The sequence below is a fragment of the Passer domesticus genome, chromosome 7 (assembly GCF_036417665.1).
Source record: "Passer domesticus isolate bPasDom1 chromosome 7, bPasDom1.hap1, whole genome shotgun sequence".
Classification (NCBI taxonomy): domain Eukaryota; kingdom Metazoa; phylum Chordata; class Aves; order Passeriformes; family Passeridae; genus Passer; species Passer domesticus.
Genome location: NC_087480.1, coordinates 39,041,060 through 39,057,889, shown reverse-complemented (window position 1 = coordinate 39,057,889; position 16,830 = coordinate 39,041,060). Strand labels below are relative to the sequence as shown.

The 16,830-nt window shown below is 41.3% G+C and overlaps 1 protein-coding gene across 5 annotated transcripts in view; it reads left to right on the top strand.

Moving 5' to 3' along the window:
• The window catches only part of RGL1 (ral guanine nucleotide dissociation stimulator like 1), a 54,066-nt gene that overhangs the window by 10,688 nt on the left and 26,548 nt on the right, over positions 1-16,830 (top strand). For 3 of the 5 annotated variants that reach the window (XM_064427807.1, XM_064427806.1, XM_064427809.1), the window contains 2 exons: positions 10,139-10,347; positions 15,628-15,705. In XM_064427807.1, coding sequence (XP_064283877.1) covers positions 10,139-10,347; positions 15,628-15,705 — 287 coding nt within the window. Of the gene's footprint in view, positions 1-5,722; positions 5,939-6,201; positions 6,494-10,138; positions 10,348-15,627; positions 15,706-16,830 lie in introns of those variants that run through there. The other 2 variants (XM_064427805.1, XM_064427808.1) reach the window with 2 other exon arrangements.

Below are 16,830 nucleotides of genomic sequence, written 5' to 3'. Positions count from 1 at the left end.
TCTGAGGATAGGACTTTCAGCAGACTTTTTTTTCTGGCCTCTCACATTTATCTGTTTGGTTGCATAAACCATCTGTTGCACATCAGAGTGTAGCTTGCCTTCAGCAGCTTTGGCAATCAAAATGAGATTTTGGCAGCTCCACCTCAGGTGTGAAGCTTTGTGCCACTTTGCATGGTGACACTCACTAACCTTTTGCTCTTCTGGGTTGCAGACTGATGGAGTTCTGACTTTTTCCTCTGTGTCACCTCCACAGCTGTCCTGTGCATGGCTATGGCAGCCACCAGTGCTGCCCCTGGGCCACAGTGGCACTAAGGAGGTGTAGGCATTTCAAGTGCTTGTGTGGAGCAATCCTGTTATTACAGTGTATTTTTTTCCTCTTATATTCTTCCCACCTTTTTTGGTTGGAAAGCAGTTTAAGGGATTATTTTCTTTTCCCCTCCCACCCCCTCATCTGCTTTGTACTGCCTTTCTCCCTGTGGAGCCTCACCCTTTCTTCCAGTCAGTAGCTGTTTCTTCCTTTCTGGGGAGTGCATGAGCTCTCTGCAAGTAAAACAACATGTTTTTATTACTAAGTGGCATTTTCCATTGAAATATCTCGGAATGACTGAATGCTTTGAGATAGCCCTTGGGCTTCAAACTGGAGACTTGTGGTAGATCTCATTAGACTGCCAGATCCCAATGGCTCTGTGGCAGTATCTGTAAATCCTAAAGCAGAAATAGACCATCGTGTTAGAGCTAGCTAGGGTTTTATTCCTTCCTAAATATGGTTCATGCCCCACACAAGCTTGCATGTATTGAGGAAATGGGGTTTTTGTTTTGACTCGAATTGAGCGCAGAATTTCCTTCAGTTGTTTAGAGGATTCCTGTGGACAGAACTCGTCAGATGAGGTTCATGACATTTCAGAGATGTGTTGGGATGCAAACAAGTCAGTGCACTCATCTGGATTAGCTGTTGTCCTCAGTGCAAAATAAATTAACTGAATGCTCCTGAGGTACATTTGAAACCTGGCTTTAATATTCCATGCAAATACAACAAGAAAATTATTATGAAGATATTCCTCTGCTTTTGTTTGCTTGGTTTGTAGTAATCTCTGGCTGTACTTCTGATGCATTTTGTGCTTCTTAGAGTAGCAACCCTTTAGGGCAGGGCTGGTGTCTTTGGTTTGGAGATGGCAGCCCATTGTGCTGCTGTTGGAAGTGCCCCATGAGTAACAACAACGTGTTTCACTTGGAAGGCAGATCTTAGGCCTTTGCATTCCTTCCATGGAGTGCTTGGGATTGATTCTGGCTGTGCTCCAGGCTCCTGGCTCTCTGGAGCAAAGAAAATGTGAATGAACTCTTGCACACTTACTTAAAGCATGAGGCTTGCATTCTTCCTGCAAAAACAGGCACTTTGTTCAGGAAAACATCAGGTGGTCAGGGAGAACAGGACAGGGAAGAGCAGAGGTATGCTATTAACTCCTGGTGGGTAGTTAAACAACAACCCCTCAAAAAAGAAGACAAACCAATGTGGACAACTTCTGATATAGCTGGCATTTTTTTCTTTTCTTTTTTTTTTTTTTTTTTTGCCCCCTTACTTGCAAGCTATACTTACTTTGCATTCTGACTCAATGCCTCCACGTAATTATGTGTTTTGATTTACGTCCATTGCCTAAGGATTTCAGTCCAAGTGCAACACAGCATTCTTAAACCAAAACACAAATATCTGCAGAGGGGTCAGGGCCAGCTCACACTGCTTGTGCTGGGGCAGAAGAGGAGGGCTCACCATGGTGCTGCAGTTAGGAGAATGCACTAATTCGTGTAGGTGTGTGGTGGTTCAGGTGTCACAGCCTCTGTTGGTCCTGTCAAATGCAGAATTTCTCATCAAGTACCTGTACAGCTGGGACAAGGATGTGGCCATGGCTTGCACACACATGTGTGGCCAAACACAGTCACTCCCTGGCTCTGTAGGGGTGTGAGTGTGCAGGAGAGGAACACCAGGAGATACCATGCTTCATCCCTTGTGATGTCTACATAATACAGTAAAAATGCAGTTTGGCCTGGACTAATGATTGAGTTAATATTTTTGGATTCTTTCAGCACGTAAATAAATATTCAAGCTAGTAACACTTAATATTAGGAAACATTAGCTTCCTATTACTGCTTTTTCTACTCAGACCCCACCCTGAAGAGGCCTCTAAGTTTCAAAACAAAAGGTAGTAAAAAGCACAGAAGTGGAAATGAAGTTTATAATGCAGTTTAGATATGTTTCCATGCTATGGTCATAAAAGTGGTTACTGACTGCTAACCCATTTCTTCTTAAAAGCTTAGAAAAATTTGGCATTAGGGATTGCTCACATTATTAATAATAATTAATTACTATGATACATATAACAGCATTTCTTGGGTATTTGTTGTTCCACAAAAATACCTTGTTCAGTTTATTTAAAAATGTGAATCAATCTTCTGCTAAGTATTTTCTCCTCTGTCAGAAGGCATGTCATCTCCCCTCACCTACAGATTTAATTTCCAGCTATTCATACATTAGTAATTTATCACTCTTGCCTTGTTTACACTGGATACAGTGGCAGTTTACACTGATTTCCTGACTCGGTATAAATTTAATTTCTGTGTGCTGCTTGAACAAGCTTTACAGTGTGAAAGGAAAGCCAACAATACAATTAGGATGAATAAAAGCATTTTGGGTTATGTAATATGCATTTGTGCTACTATTATGCAACAGAATTATTACTTGTGGCATCCTTAAATCCATTTTGAATTTAGCTCCATTGCCTGCTTCCTCATACAGGACCTTCTTTGTTTCTACTGACTGAGCAGAAAGTGATGATGAGCTTCACAATTAATTTAAATTACATTTCTGGAAGGGGATAAAAAATAGTGTGACTTGTCACTGGACAAATATCAAGTCAAAAATCATGATACCATATGAAATCTGTCTGACTGTGTTAGTGGTAATATCAAATCATTCCCTCTTTTTGCTACATTTGGTATTTATTAAAAAATGACAGCATATTTCAGCATTTTTCATGAAAGAAATGTGGCAAAGGACTTTTCTGACCACTGTTTCACAAACATTTAAATAATAGCTTTTCTCTGGCATTTCTTAGGGTAGGCATAGAGTTGTCATTTTTAATATCAAGGCAGCTTAGGAATATTATAAGTATTTCTGTATATAAGTACAGAATTTGCTGTGGTATGAGATTGAGCCTGTCAGTACTCGTCAGATGGCAGGTGCACTGTACCTGTGCCTGGAATCTATAACCAGAATCACAAGGAGCTGTTTCAGAGGTATCTGCCACCTTTTATACTTGTTTTCTTTGCTCAGCACCTCTTCTCCTTTATGGTCCCAGTAAAGGTTTCCTGGGTGCTTTGGAAGCTTTTGAAGCTGTGAGAGTTTGGGGAAGGAGGAAGAGGAGTTAAGATAAAGGCTGTGAGCAGAAGCAGTAATTACTGTTTCTGGGGCAAAGGGGAGCTGCCCCAGCTGCCTTTACCTCCTTAAGGACCTTCTGTAATCCATACCTGGAAAAGCTGTTAGTAGTTTTCACAATTAATTACTGCTTGCTTTGTGCAAGTCCCAGGTGGCTGTGTAGAGCTCGTCTCTCAGGGTGACACTCTGTAATACTTCCTTTGGCTCCAGAAGTCAGAATATTTTAGAAAATGAGCTGATTGTACTGCCAAAATGGGCACTAAAACCTATTTCCTTGCCGTCATCCTGGTGCTCTGTTCACTTAGCTGTTTATTATTTTGAATATTTATTTACTGCTCGGTTTGGAGATTGGACATTTTGGTGCTTCTGGGCACTGAAGAGAGAAGGATACTGAGTTTTACAAATAATTTTCTTCTAATAGAGAAGGGCTTTGGAAAGGTACTTAGTACGGGACACATTTCTTTACTGGATTACAAGAGTGTTTGTAGCAAATGTCATTTGATGACAGATATACCTCCAACAATGTAAGATGCACATGACTAAGAGTCTTACCTGACTTACTGGTTTCTTTTTCTTTTCAGTTTAAAATTAGGAACTTGCTAAACTTCAGTGTCCAATCAAAACCACCACAAGGAATATTTCATAATACAAGTTATGAAAATAATACATCCCTGGCATGCCTAAGAGGGAACAAGGTTGTGGTGAACTGCAGATCTGTGAAACATGACAAACAAAAAAGAAACATCAATAATCTGATGATTCAGGTTTGGTTAACTCAGTGATGACACCAAGTGAGATGAGAGAAGAGGGTGAGAAGCCTTGTATTGGTTTTGGTAAAAGTCTTTCTAGCAAGAGAGGTGAGAGGGAGCTTATTGTAGGTAGGAAGCAACGAAAAGGTAAATGCATAAATTATACAAGATAGAGATGGAGATCTGGAGCTGTTCAGGTGATTTTTTTTTTCTTTCTTTAAAAACCTTGTATGCTGCACAGTGAACCTCCTGGGTGACTTGATTCTCTGTGAATAATATGGCTACATTCCTTGCTGCACAGATGCTTCTGAGCGGGTAAATTCTGAATTTCTATGTTCCCAGGGCTGGATAAGCTCCAACACTTATAAGACCTGCAGAAAGCCATTTTAACCTAAAGGTCTTTGAAGACTCAATTTAGTAATGCACTTGCTGAAACTCCTTTAGATGCATGCAGGGAGAGGTGATTTGTGAATTAGGCTTCTTTACTTTTGCTTTAATTGATGTAGAGCTGGTCCCACAAAATTCACCGATATCCAAATGAGTCAAAATTTGCATCGCTTCAGAAGGTGTGAGAATGCACAGCTCAGCACCACAGAACTTGTTTCTTATTTTGCCCAGAGTGGCTTTAAGTAGCTGCAAGGTGTCTGAGTGAAAAGGTTCTGACTGAGCAGCAGCATCTGTGTAAGAAGCTTTTTTCCTTTTCTCTTTTTCCCCTCCAAATCTGCCCCACAGCTTTTGTGACTGTTTGCCAGTGCTTCAGACAGATACCAGCCAGGCTGTGAGCTCGGAGAAAACAAGAATGCCTTTTGTGTCATGATCATGGAATTAATTGGTCCTGGAAACTCTGGGTCGCTGCCAAGAATGGGTATTTATGTGGCAAGAAAGGAAAGGAAAAAGGCGGAGCATTGGAAATCCAGGAATACCCCTCCTTTTCAGAGTTTAGCAAAGAGTTCATAAACTTATTTTGGCGTCTGAGTTGGGTGCAGTCAGTATGCAGAATTATGGCTTTGCGTGGGTGTTTTGGTGTTTCTTGTTTCTTTTGTTTGGTTTGTGTTTGTTTTTGTTTGGTTTGGTATTGTTATTGTTTGTTTGTTTTTTTAACAGTATCCAAAACGAGGAAATGAGAGTTATTGAAGTGGAGAGAGTTCTGTGGAGAGCTCTGGCGTAATTTTATTTCATTTCATTTCCAAGTGCACTGTAGGATAAAAGCATCTGCCTTTGTCTGCAGGACATCCGCCGCTGGCCACCCAGGCCTGCACTGCCAGCCACGCTTTCCTAGGCTGGAAATTCTGCTCCAAATTCACAGTTTTCCTCATGCAGACTGTTTTCTGTGCTGGCAGCAGGAAACAGAGCTTCCCTAGGCTGGAAATTCTGCCCCAAATTCGCAGTTTTGCCCCTGCAGACTGTTGGGCACAGAGCTTTCCTAGGCTGGAAATTCTGCTGCAGATTCGCAGTTTTGCCCCTGCAGACTGGTGGGCACTGAGCTTTCTTAGGCTGGAAATTCTGCCCCAAATTCCCAGTTTTGCCTCATGCAGACTGTTTTCTGTGCCAGCAGCTGGGCATGGAGCTTTCCTCGGCTGCAAATTCTGCCCCAAATTCACAGTTTTGCCCCTGCAGACTGTTTTCTGTGCTGGCAGCTGGGCACAGAGCTTTCCTAGGCTGCAAATTCTGCCCCAAATTCGTAGTTTTGCCCCTGCAGACTGTTGGGCACAGAGCTTTCCTAGGCTGGAAATTCTGCCCCAAATTCCCGGTTTTGCCCCATGTAGGCTGTTTTCTGTGCTGGCAGCTGGGCATGAAGTTTTCCTAGGCTGGAAATTCTGCCCCAAATTCGCAGTTTTGCCTCATGCAGACTGTTTTCTGTGCCGGCCGCTGGGCCCGGAGCAGCGTTGGGACCCGCAGGGCTCCGACTCCGCCGGGCCCGCAGAGCTGAGGGCGGGGGCGGCGGGGATGGGCACGGCCTGGCCCAAAACCACTTGAAATATTTGTGGCACTGTTTGATAAGATTAACCCAGGCACTGCTATGTGGCATTGTTTGGGCAAAATCGCCACTTCTCCGAGGGTTTTGTTGCTGGCGGTCCTGCGGCGGAGCTGGGAGTGGCGCAGATGAATGTCAGCTGCTGTGGGTCTGGCTGTCTGTCTGTCCTGCAGCGCTTCCTCCGCTCAGTTAAAAACTCCATCGAGGTCTTTGTTGGAAGGAAACGCTTTGCCACCAAAGTTGTTCATGTCTTTGCTGTTGTTCTTTACCACAATACTTGACTGAGACAGCTAAACAACTTCTGTTTCATCTGTCTTGCTGTTTTCCTCAGTGATGTGCATGGTAAATGAAGGGTATTTGAGGTTTTTCTTCTCTTAGACTGACATGCTTGCTTATATTTCTGGAGCTTTTTGAGTACCATAATTCAGCTTTTCAAATTCCATTTGATTTTTTTCCCCCTTTTTAAAAATTTCCCCCAAGGATGAATGTAGATATTAAAGACATGTGTTGGAGAACCTGTGTGTAAGGAAGCAATGTGAAAAAAAAAAAAGGTTAAAATCACAAGGATCATCTAATTTCTACTTTCAGAAGTTTAAAGCAGACTCATATTTAGACAAACAGTGGGAATCTTGATTAGAGTGCTTTATTTTGAGTTAATGTACAAGTTGCTGCACTTGAGGCACTTTTATTCTAGCACAGGGTGTCTGTCCAGTAAGTTAATAAAAACAGAGTGGAAAACTCTCCATCTGGAAAAGCTGTAAGATTCAAGGAAAGTGAAGAGCATTTAAAATCTGTCAAAATTGGTAAAAATGCATTTAAAGTGCTAGTTAGATACTCCTGAAAATAACTGCAGAATTTCTGATAAATCTGTAGTGGAGTGGTAATGTTTCAAATGACTGAGTGTGAAGAATATTTGCTACCTCCTTTGCTTATTGTTCATCCCAGTTGTTTTAGTATTTTTTCCAGTCTGCGTAATGAAAAACAATTAGATTGACTCCATTCCACTATTCTCACTTCCAGAATCTCAACAGATAATATTTGCATTGGAAAAAACCTGTGCAGAGCAGTGGGGGTTTTTGGGTGAGAGCAATTCTTTCCAGTGATATTTCTAAGACAATGACTGCAGTTCTGTATGTGTGTTAGGGGAGCAGCCTGGTTCTGTACTGATCACAGTTTTGACTTTCCTTTTTTTCTTGACTCTCTAATCGCTCTTGCTAGGCTGCAGCATTTATTTAGGTGCTGGTGGTGTTTATAGTTAGTTTCCATTCCCACTGGAGCTTAACAGGTAGTGTTTGGAGGAAGCTTTTCAGCCTGGATGTGTTTTGGTGGGCACGGAGTCTCCTGTTTCACCAAGAACTGTGTACGTAGGTAATGTTTAGTGCTGTAGAGCTGTAAGATGATCACCTTAAAGACAGTGGGCCCCCCTGAAGGTACAGCCAAGGGTTAGTAAAGTTGTTGGAATTACACTACATCAGTACACACACAACCTCAGAAAATAAGGATTTTCAAGCATGTACCTCCATTTAATCTTTCTGTGTTTGCTTTTGAAAGATGCTCTCTGTCTTGTAGGATGCTGCTTGCTCATCACTTACACTTGCAGATTATCAAGGTTACAGTCTGTTGCCTGAAAAATCAAAATGAGATTTTAAAAGGCATAAATTAGATTAAAAAATGCCATATCTGTGTGTTTTAGAGGACAAACAAAATGTAACTGAAGCCCTGAGATGTCTAGGTCCCTCTTAGACCACTGGACACGGTGCTGAAGGAGACAACGAGGAGCTGGAGAGCTTTTTTTGTTCTTTGGGTACCCAAAACAGTGCAAAACTGGTGTTGTTTGTTGGTACCACTAGCAGTGGTCACCATGCATGCCTGTCAGAAATTGCAGAGTTTTAGGAGTGTTTTTTTCATGGCAATAGAAAAAAAGTAGAGTGTTCCTCTGAGGAGAGAGCTCCAAAGCAAACATGAAAACTCCTTTGCCTTTGGGTAGCCTGGTTGTGTCAGTGAAGAGATGCCCTCTTGATTAAATCCAGACTGAGCAGTTTCCTGTTAGCATGAAACTCAGCCCACAAGGTCTTGTTCTCAAAGCCTGTTATTGAGCTTGTCTGCCAAGTTCCTTTTCCTTTTAAACTTCCAGGCAGAATTGCTAAAATAATACAAATACAAGCAATCCCAGAACTCTCACAATGATTTCTAACAGTCTGATATTTTGCTGACAAAGTTTTAGGTTTTTCAGAAACTGGGTTGGTTTTGTTTAGCTTTAGTGGAATTTTTTGGGGGTTTTGTTTCTTTTTAACATTCTCCCAACATGATGTCTTGGGGAAGTTGTAGTGTTGCAATTAATGGAAAATTCTGTGTCTGTATCAGTCTTGGAAGCAGATTCTGCCCTTGTTTTGAATATACTAACATGGGAGAATGAGAGGGTTTTATGTGCCCTGAGTAAATATGCCCATAAACGATTACACTGTGAGTGGGGCAGTCTGCTGGATCAAAAATTGTTAAATACAGCAGTTCACACTTTCTTCCCTGTCTGATAGTGGTTGTATTGTGTAACTAGTTATTTTCAAAAGTGTATCACAATTGTAAGATGAAGAGTTAGCAAGAAAATTGCATTTTTTTTTAATGCAATCAAGTTTTGCTTAAGGAGAATTTGAATGTAAGAGAGTTACGTAGTGGTGACATACCCTGTTAATAATTTTTCTGTAATGACAGTGTCAGATGTAATTCCAGATACACTTTTAGTTCATTTTCATAATTCGTATATTTCTAGTTGCATCTTTAAATCAGACACATCACAAGTTATACACCTTTTAAAGATCAATGGAACAAAATGTAGCAAAGTATTTCCCTGTCTAGTCTGTTTTGGGGTTTTTTTTAAATACAGACAGTAGTGTTGTATTTTAATGTTGCAGCAAGGGTTTGTTGGATCTCATGAAGCTGGGAAATGAGATAGCAGAGCTTTGTAAATAATATTTGTGACAGAACTTTACAATGATGTTAAAGACATCTATATTGTTTAAAACTGAAAAGGATGTCTATTAGAAACAATTCCAAAGCAGTGGAGGGTAGTGATGTAAATAGGAAGTGGGTGGGGTATCTCTTTAAATTATCTTCCTAATAGATTATTTTCTTTCCTTTGTGTTTTGTCAGTATCCTGAGCCAGGGTTGGTAGTCACTGTCATTAACAGTCTGTGCCCTCAGTATCAAGGTGTTTGAGTAAATATTGGACCTTTTTTATTTATAATCCCATTTTTTCCCCACATACTTTACAAAATAGAGTCACGAAAATACTTTTCTGAACTGCCCTCTAAATAATGACACAATTTAAGGAAATGTTCTTTCAGACTCAAAGCAGGATGTGAGCATTTAAAATGCTGTTTAAAAAACATAGCCACACACAATCCCAAATTCTAGATTTATGGACAAATATTGTGCCAGGTGGAATCTCTAAGAGAAAATGGGAATGTTGGAATGCCTTGTTTGCAAGATGAGTTTGACACCCTCCTTGCAAAAGTATCTTGAAATGTTTTTGCACCAAATGTGTTCTGACCTTGGGTCCTGTGTGACACCCCAAAAATTTTATTTTCAGCAAGGGAATCACAAGTGCTAGTTGTTAAGCTATGGTCAGTTTTCATATTTATTCAGAAGTTAAATGAAACACTGAATTACCACTTTTATTTCCTTCAGTAATATTACTCTTTGTGAGATGATGGATTGTCTTTTAGATAATAATATATGGTGGAATAATGACTTAACTTGATAGTGGTCACACTGTAAAATGTTTTTTTGAGCATGTCAGAGAAATGTTTTAAAATAAAGTTACTTAAAAACTCCGTTTTTTGATACAGTATTTGGTGCTTGGAGAGCACCAAAAATTGACAAAATTGTTTAGTAACTGGTGATGGCCAATTCCTGTGCAAAGATAGGATTTAATCTGTGTCAGGGACCTGTCTCCTGCCTGATTTTTGTGCTTTTTGTTTCCTTTTGTAGGGTGAAGGAGACCAGTTACCCCCAGAGCACACTGTCAGGCAGTATGAAACATCCAAAATCAGGGCTATAAAAGCTGGAACTTTGGAGAAACTGGTGGAGAACCTTCTCACAGCTTTTGGAGATGCGGATTTTTCCTACATCAGCATCTTCCTTGCAACATACAGGGCCTTTGCTTCTCCCAGGGCAGTGCTGGAGCTTCTTCTGGACAGGTAAGAGCCACTGCTGTGGAAACTTCCAGTGGAAATAGACCCATCATTTACACCACAGGGGAAAGCTGTCAGGAACTTCTTCCCTTGTTTTGAGTGGGCATGGATTTAATAACCTGTTGTCAAGAACACTGCAAAATCCAGAATTTCAGCATAAAGATCCAGTCTGTAAATGCATTGCTGCTCACATCCCAGCACTCATCAAAGCATGGGTAAGGACAGTGTGGCATGTCTGGCTGCTGAAGAACTGGATCAACACAGCAAAATTAATTCAAGTTTCCTCCAAAACCCAACAGAATGCATGGGCTGCAGCGTCATACCTAGAATAGGTTCCAAAATTCTGTTGGATACCAGTATTTTTAGTCGTGTCTCTCCTGTTTGGGGGCTGCTGATTCGGAGCAGAGATTGTACAAACCCAAGAAAGAATTTGCACTCTTGTTCTATTATGTCACATGAATATGCAGCCATAAATTTCTGCAGACAGCCCAAGAGCTGCTAAATATTATAAGAATAGCTTTTATGGTCAGACTGTTAAATCATGGCAGCTGCCATAAATGCATAAATGTCTGCATAAATGCTTTGAACACACAGCATTGGTTTCTCACCCTAAATTCTAACTGAGACATGGCTGCATCAGGGGTGCTCTTATTTTGGGAGTGTCATATTTGTTGCACTTTCAAAATCTGTGATTCACAGAAATGATTGCTCTGGCATGAAGTGGTTGGAACAGAGAAGGGGCATAAGAACTCCTAGGGTTTAATTTTGTACTAGGGTTTAATTTTGTACTATGTCCCACGAGGTAGATAAGGAACAAGGCATGGATAAATTATCTGTGCTTTTCTTTTCTATCTGGAAATTATAATCCTGGCTGCTTTGTAGGAATGCTGTGTGTGGCTCAGTTTGTAAAGGTAATAATAATAACCTGACAGTCAGGTAAGCAGTCAGGTGAGAAAAGAGCAGCCATCCTGGAGAGCAGACTTGGTTACATTCACATTGACTCTTCTGTGCTTTATCTCTCAGTCCATCCCAGTTCTGGTTCAGAATGTGAGAAATTATAAAAATTGACAGTGGATATGTACAGGAATATAAAAACGTTGAGGCTCTAAGGAAGCTGGCCCTGCCTTCCTCCTCTCACACTGATATAAAGAGGTGAAAATGTCTGGAGAGGGCAGGAAAGCCCAAGAGAACTGTCTCAATAGAACAGAACTCTCTTTTCTGAGCCTATTTTTGATCTTGCTGGCTTGTGTACCTCTCTGAGCAACTTAGAATATCCCCTTCAGAGGAACAGGCTGCCTGATCTTGTCAGCATCATCCCCAGCCTTTTTAAATACATGACAGGATGCACAGGAAATCCTAGGAGGTTACACTTCCTTCCCTTCTCACAAATCATAGAAGTGTAGTGCTTAAGAATGCATGGATGTTTCTCTTGGCTTTTTGTGTATCATGGATAGTCTAGAATTTTATGGCTTGGGAGAAAATACAGATTAAATTTAAGCTATAAAAGTTAGAATGATATACATGTAGCTGAGGAATATGGACTTGTGAAGAAAACCAGATGCTTTAAGGAAAACAGTTGAAAAAAGATGGATAGTAATTGATTTTAACCAGCTTGGTTTTCATCTCTAGATTAATTGAGAATAAGTAGCCCAGAGCCTGCATTTTTTCAACTTTGTTTTTAGTGATACTTGTTAGTAATCAGAGTGCAGAAAAGTGGGTGTCAATGCGTAATTTGTGTTTTGTTTTGTGTGCCAGTGAAGTAATAATGAAAAAGGCAGTCTCTTAAAAAAACCAAAGGCAGTACAGTTTTGGCATTTGTTGTTGGTTTTAGTTTCATCTGAAGAGTTTGAGCCCTGTCTCTTATTCTTGGGGATAGAGCAGGGTTGTGGAGTAAGGGAACAATTAGAAGTGCTGAGCTCTTGTTGTTTGGTCCAGGGGAAAACAGTGATGTGACCTGATCAAAAAAGGCCCTTCCAGCTTTTTACAGGTGAACAGCTCCTTGGGAGAGAGGAGGAGGGGACAGCATCCACATCATTTACAGGATATTTTATTTGGTAGGGACATACTCACTGTAAAACCTCCTCCACAATGTATTTGTGGAAGGTGGATCACCCTCAAGCCCAGTGCATTCAGTTTCTGCTGGATTTGCTGTGGATACAGTGCTGCAGAATTGTCTGATGAAAGTGTTAGAGCTACACCAACCCAGCTTACACAAAAAGTCCTGGGACTCTTGGGAAAACATGCTGGGAAATGTGCATATCCTGTACCCTAAATGTGTGGGGAAACTTGCTGGTCATTTGATGCTGTCTGCAGAGTATCCTGTCTAAGCAGTGCAGTGCTGACTGAATTTGGGGCAGGAAGCATTTATGGTGTCCAAAAGCAGGTGAGGTGCTCTTCCATGAGTCAGGGAAGCAAATAAAAAAGCAGATGCTGTGCTTAAGAGAAACTTTAGTTTTAGAAACAGTTTTAGAAGTCTGGTTGTTGCATTTTTAAATTTTCTTTCCTCCAGGACTTCACATTACCCTTTTGCTTTTGATTAAATTTGAGACAGAAGCCCTATTAATTTTTTCAGCCAAATTCAGCCTATAAAGGTTTTCTTTTAAGATAGATTAGAAGTCACTAGACAAAATCTTGAGCATAGATTGGTGTGTTGAGAAGTGAGTGGGATGGCTTGTGTTTCCAAAGCTATTTAGGAGTAATTGAACATCCACATCCCTTTAGCATTCATGGGAGTTTGGCTTCCAAGTGCAGCAGACAGCTTTGGAAATCTGCCAAGCTTTTAACAGTGTACATTCTGATATTTTCTCGTTGTTTGGTACAAGGGGGGCAGGGAGAGTTAAAAGAAAAAGATCGTGGTGGCATTTTGATGTAGAAGCCTTCCATGGAAGTTCTGGAGGGAAGGAGAGCAGCTCCTACTGGCCCTGGATGTGTGGTTCCTTTGGTATTCCCAGGGGGGTATTCCAAAGTGTGATGGAAGCCAGAGGTGGTTAGCTATCCAGATGAGGTTAGAAGGAGGCCAAATTCCTCTCTTCATAATGTAGTTTGCCCTGATAACCATGTTGCTCAGAAGTGGAGCTGTGCTGTGCTGTGCTTGGCACAGGCACAGGGAAAGTAGCAACCAGTCTGTCTGGAGCAGTTTACAGAGGAGGGAATTGAGACTGACTGGTGGGAGAGCTGGAGCTGGGTAATGACAGTGAAGAACGAGTTGGATTTATGTTTCCCATTCATTCCTTTTGCAGGAGGATGGTTTGCTGCAGGGTAAATGGAGAGGAGGCAGAGGGGGAGTATTGAAGGAATGGGTCCTGCAGTAGCAGAGCCACACGTTTGGGGACAGCAGCTGTGTGGTGTTTGACTCACTGCTGTCCTGTGGCATCTATTATTTCATAATCAGGTGGCTTGTCTGCTCAGCTAGAGAAGTGATTTCACTTCCATGACTCCATGTGTATAGGATTCAAACCACCTTACTTTTTCTGAGCATCTGGCCTTCCAAATTGTTTTTTTTCAATGCTTACAAGCTTATTTAGGGTTTTGTTTGAGGCTGTTGCAGACACCAGCTTTCCTTATTATTTCTGAGTTATCCAGAGTATTTTCCTCCCTCCCTCTTAACAGAGATGCAGGGATGCATTTCCCACTTTTTTTTCCAGTATTTAAACATGCAGTATTACCCATTACATTCTGGTCTCATTTGCTTAGTCAGTCCCTTTGAGTGCAGTTTGTAACTTCCCAAATGCCAAGCAAGGCTGAAAAGTTCTGTGAGCTACAGGATCCTTTTGTTTCTCGTGTCTCTTTTTGTATGCAAAGCATTCCTACAAGGCTGGGCAGTGAAAGGCTCTTTGTGCGGGAGCTGGTGAGAACAGAGTGCTGGAGGGCTGCAGAAAGGCTGTTCTTCACATCACTTGTGTTAACTCCTCCTAACCCGTATTTAATGACCTGCTGCTCATGGAGAGATGAGAGATAGGCAGAGATTTACATCTGGCAACAGGAGGAAGCGTTACATCTTTCTCCACTTCTGCACAGAAAACTGCCTACTCTTTATTGCTGTTTTAAGGATTTCTCCTGTAAAACTCAGCTTGTTTTTCTAGTGGGATTTAAACACAAGTGCCTGATGTACTGCAAAGACATATTTAATATTTCACTCAATAGTAGAACAGTGACTTTGGGACTCGTCTCAATAAGTTTTCCTCAAAAAAATTAACTGCAGGTTTTGGAAACCGGATATAAAAATCTAATTTAAAAAATTAAATTTTAAAAATTTTTTAAAATCTAATTTTTATAAAAATCTAATTTTTAAAAATTCCCTAGCTGGGGGGAAAGTGCCTTTACATGCGAAGTCTTAGACCAATACTTGAGGGGAGCATAAAACTATCACCACTTCCATCCATTGAAATGTTTTTGAATGAATTTGTGATAGTTCTGACACGATCCTGGGGGACACAGCTCACTGTGTTCTTTCTGTCTGGTGTTACCAGGTTGTTGTAGCACAAGCACATAAGGATGCACTTGTTTTAACTCTTCAGGTTAATTGAGATGTGTAAACTTAACTGGATAAAATCAGCTTGTCTTATTCTGGACCGTGAGTAATCGTTCACCTTCATTAAACCTGCCTGTAGGGAGCCATGGATAATTATGGAGCTGTATATCTGAAACAATGGGCACTCCCGCTGAAAATGAAGTGGATGAGCCTGCCTGCAAGGCACAAGGTTGTGCCTTGTAGGTAAGAGATTTCCCTTTGGCACTCCTGGAGTTGTGCCCAAGGTTCCCTCATTCCCAGTCGTGTTTTCACAGCATTGTGGGCTTTTCTCACTGATATCAGGAGTTCGGGCACAAAGTGAGCACTTGACACCTAGGAAACCTTGAAATAACACGTGGAGCTGTTGGGAATGGCAGGTGCTAGAGACGCAGGAGCTGTATTGGAGAAGGTGTTCGTGTCACAGTCTCTTTGCACGCTAGAGTATTGCCCTGGGAAAGGATGGAGTGAAAACAGGCAGAAGGGTCTTGGAGCTGTGAGCAAAGACACGGTTCTGGTTGGTTCCTCCTGTGTGCAGGCTGCTCCATATAAATTAACAAATTCGATTGGAAGATACTGGCTGTTTCTTTAGGATTTTTTTCCCTCCTAAATGAAGTAATCTTTAAGGTCCTTAATTTTGCCCACCTGTTAAGATTCCTTGTAGTTGGAGCTGGAAGTGCTTTATAGTTGTGTATGGTAATTGTGTATATGAATGATGCTATTTGGGATTTTGCTTTTATTCACTTGAGTTTCTTCTAAACATCCATCTCCTTTTTCAGGTTTGGAAACCTGGAGACCTCAAGCCATGGAGAAGTGGCAAACCTGAATTCCTTGGAATCTGAGATGGTACTCAGGGCGTAAGTATGGGTTTGCACTGTGGAGCAAGCCCCAGACAGGGTTGGTCTTGGAGGGGGATGCAAGCAGCAGAGCTGTTGTTTCTGTTGCAAATTCACAGCACTGTTTGCATGCTTAAACAAGCTTGTGGAAAGGCCAAGTGCCAATTGTCTTGTAACATATCCAATAATACAATCCAGGCATCTTTTGCAGGGAAATTGTTTTGGAATTAAAAATGAGATGAACACATCTAGGCAAACATTTTGCTGATTAAACAAACAAGGAGTGTTTGTTTCCTCTGCCTTATCTGTGGCAGTAAGTGGTTATTGCTTATGAGTGATTTTTTTTTGGTCATTGCAGCAATGCCTGCAGATCAAAGCTGAGGGTGACTCAGGCAACGTGTGTGCATGGATCTGTTCTGTTAGTACCCTGTGATTTACAGTGCTGCTTTTAGAGTGAAATTTAAATTCTGAGGTCATCCTCATTTGCAAAAGAAATAGCAAAGCTGTTTTGAACTGCAGTTTAAATGAGAAAAAGGTGGTTTGGCTATCCTCCTAGGGTTTTATCTTTAGACATTGGGTGTAAAATGTGCCTTAGGTCATCAGCATTTGTACTTTGACATCTGTGGTTTGCATCCACTGTGGCATGCACGGTTATATTTGATTGCAGAATGAAGATGGTTGCTTGATTCTTGTCAGCATTACTGGTTTTCTGTTCCTCTTGCCCCATGGAACTTGACATAGGAGCTCAACCCTCAGTCTGTCCTGACTGGTAAAATGTTCTGCTCCCATTTTGCCATGAGAACTCCTCAAAGAACAGCTGGTAGTTAAAACTTGGTTAGAGGCACCAAGGAGGCAGCATTGTGTCATGGGTAGAAGCAATAACAGTCAGTCAGTGGTTCCCACACTTCCATCCAGACTGAGCTCTAGGGTCTCTTCCAGCTTTGGGCAAACCATTTGACATTTCCTGATCTCAGTCATAAAACATGAGCTGAAGCTGTACCCTTCCTGCAGAATAGCTGAAGGATTTATACTGGGGGTGAGGAATTAGTTTCACTAGTATAAACTGTGGTGGGATTAATCCCCAGCTGCCTTTCTATGGACCCACAGGACTTTGATGATGAGATGGAGAGAAAAGGGGTGAAAGTA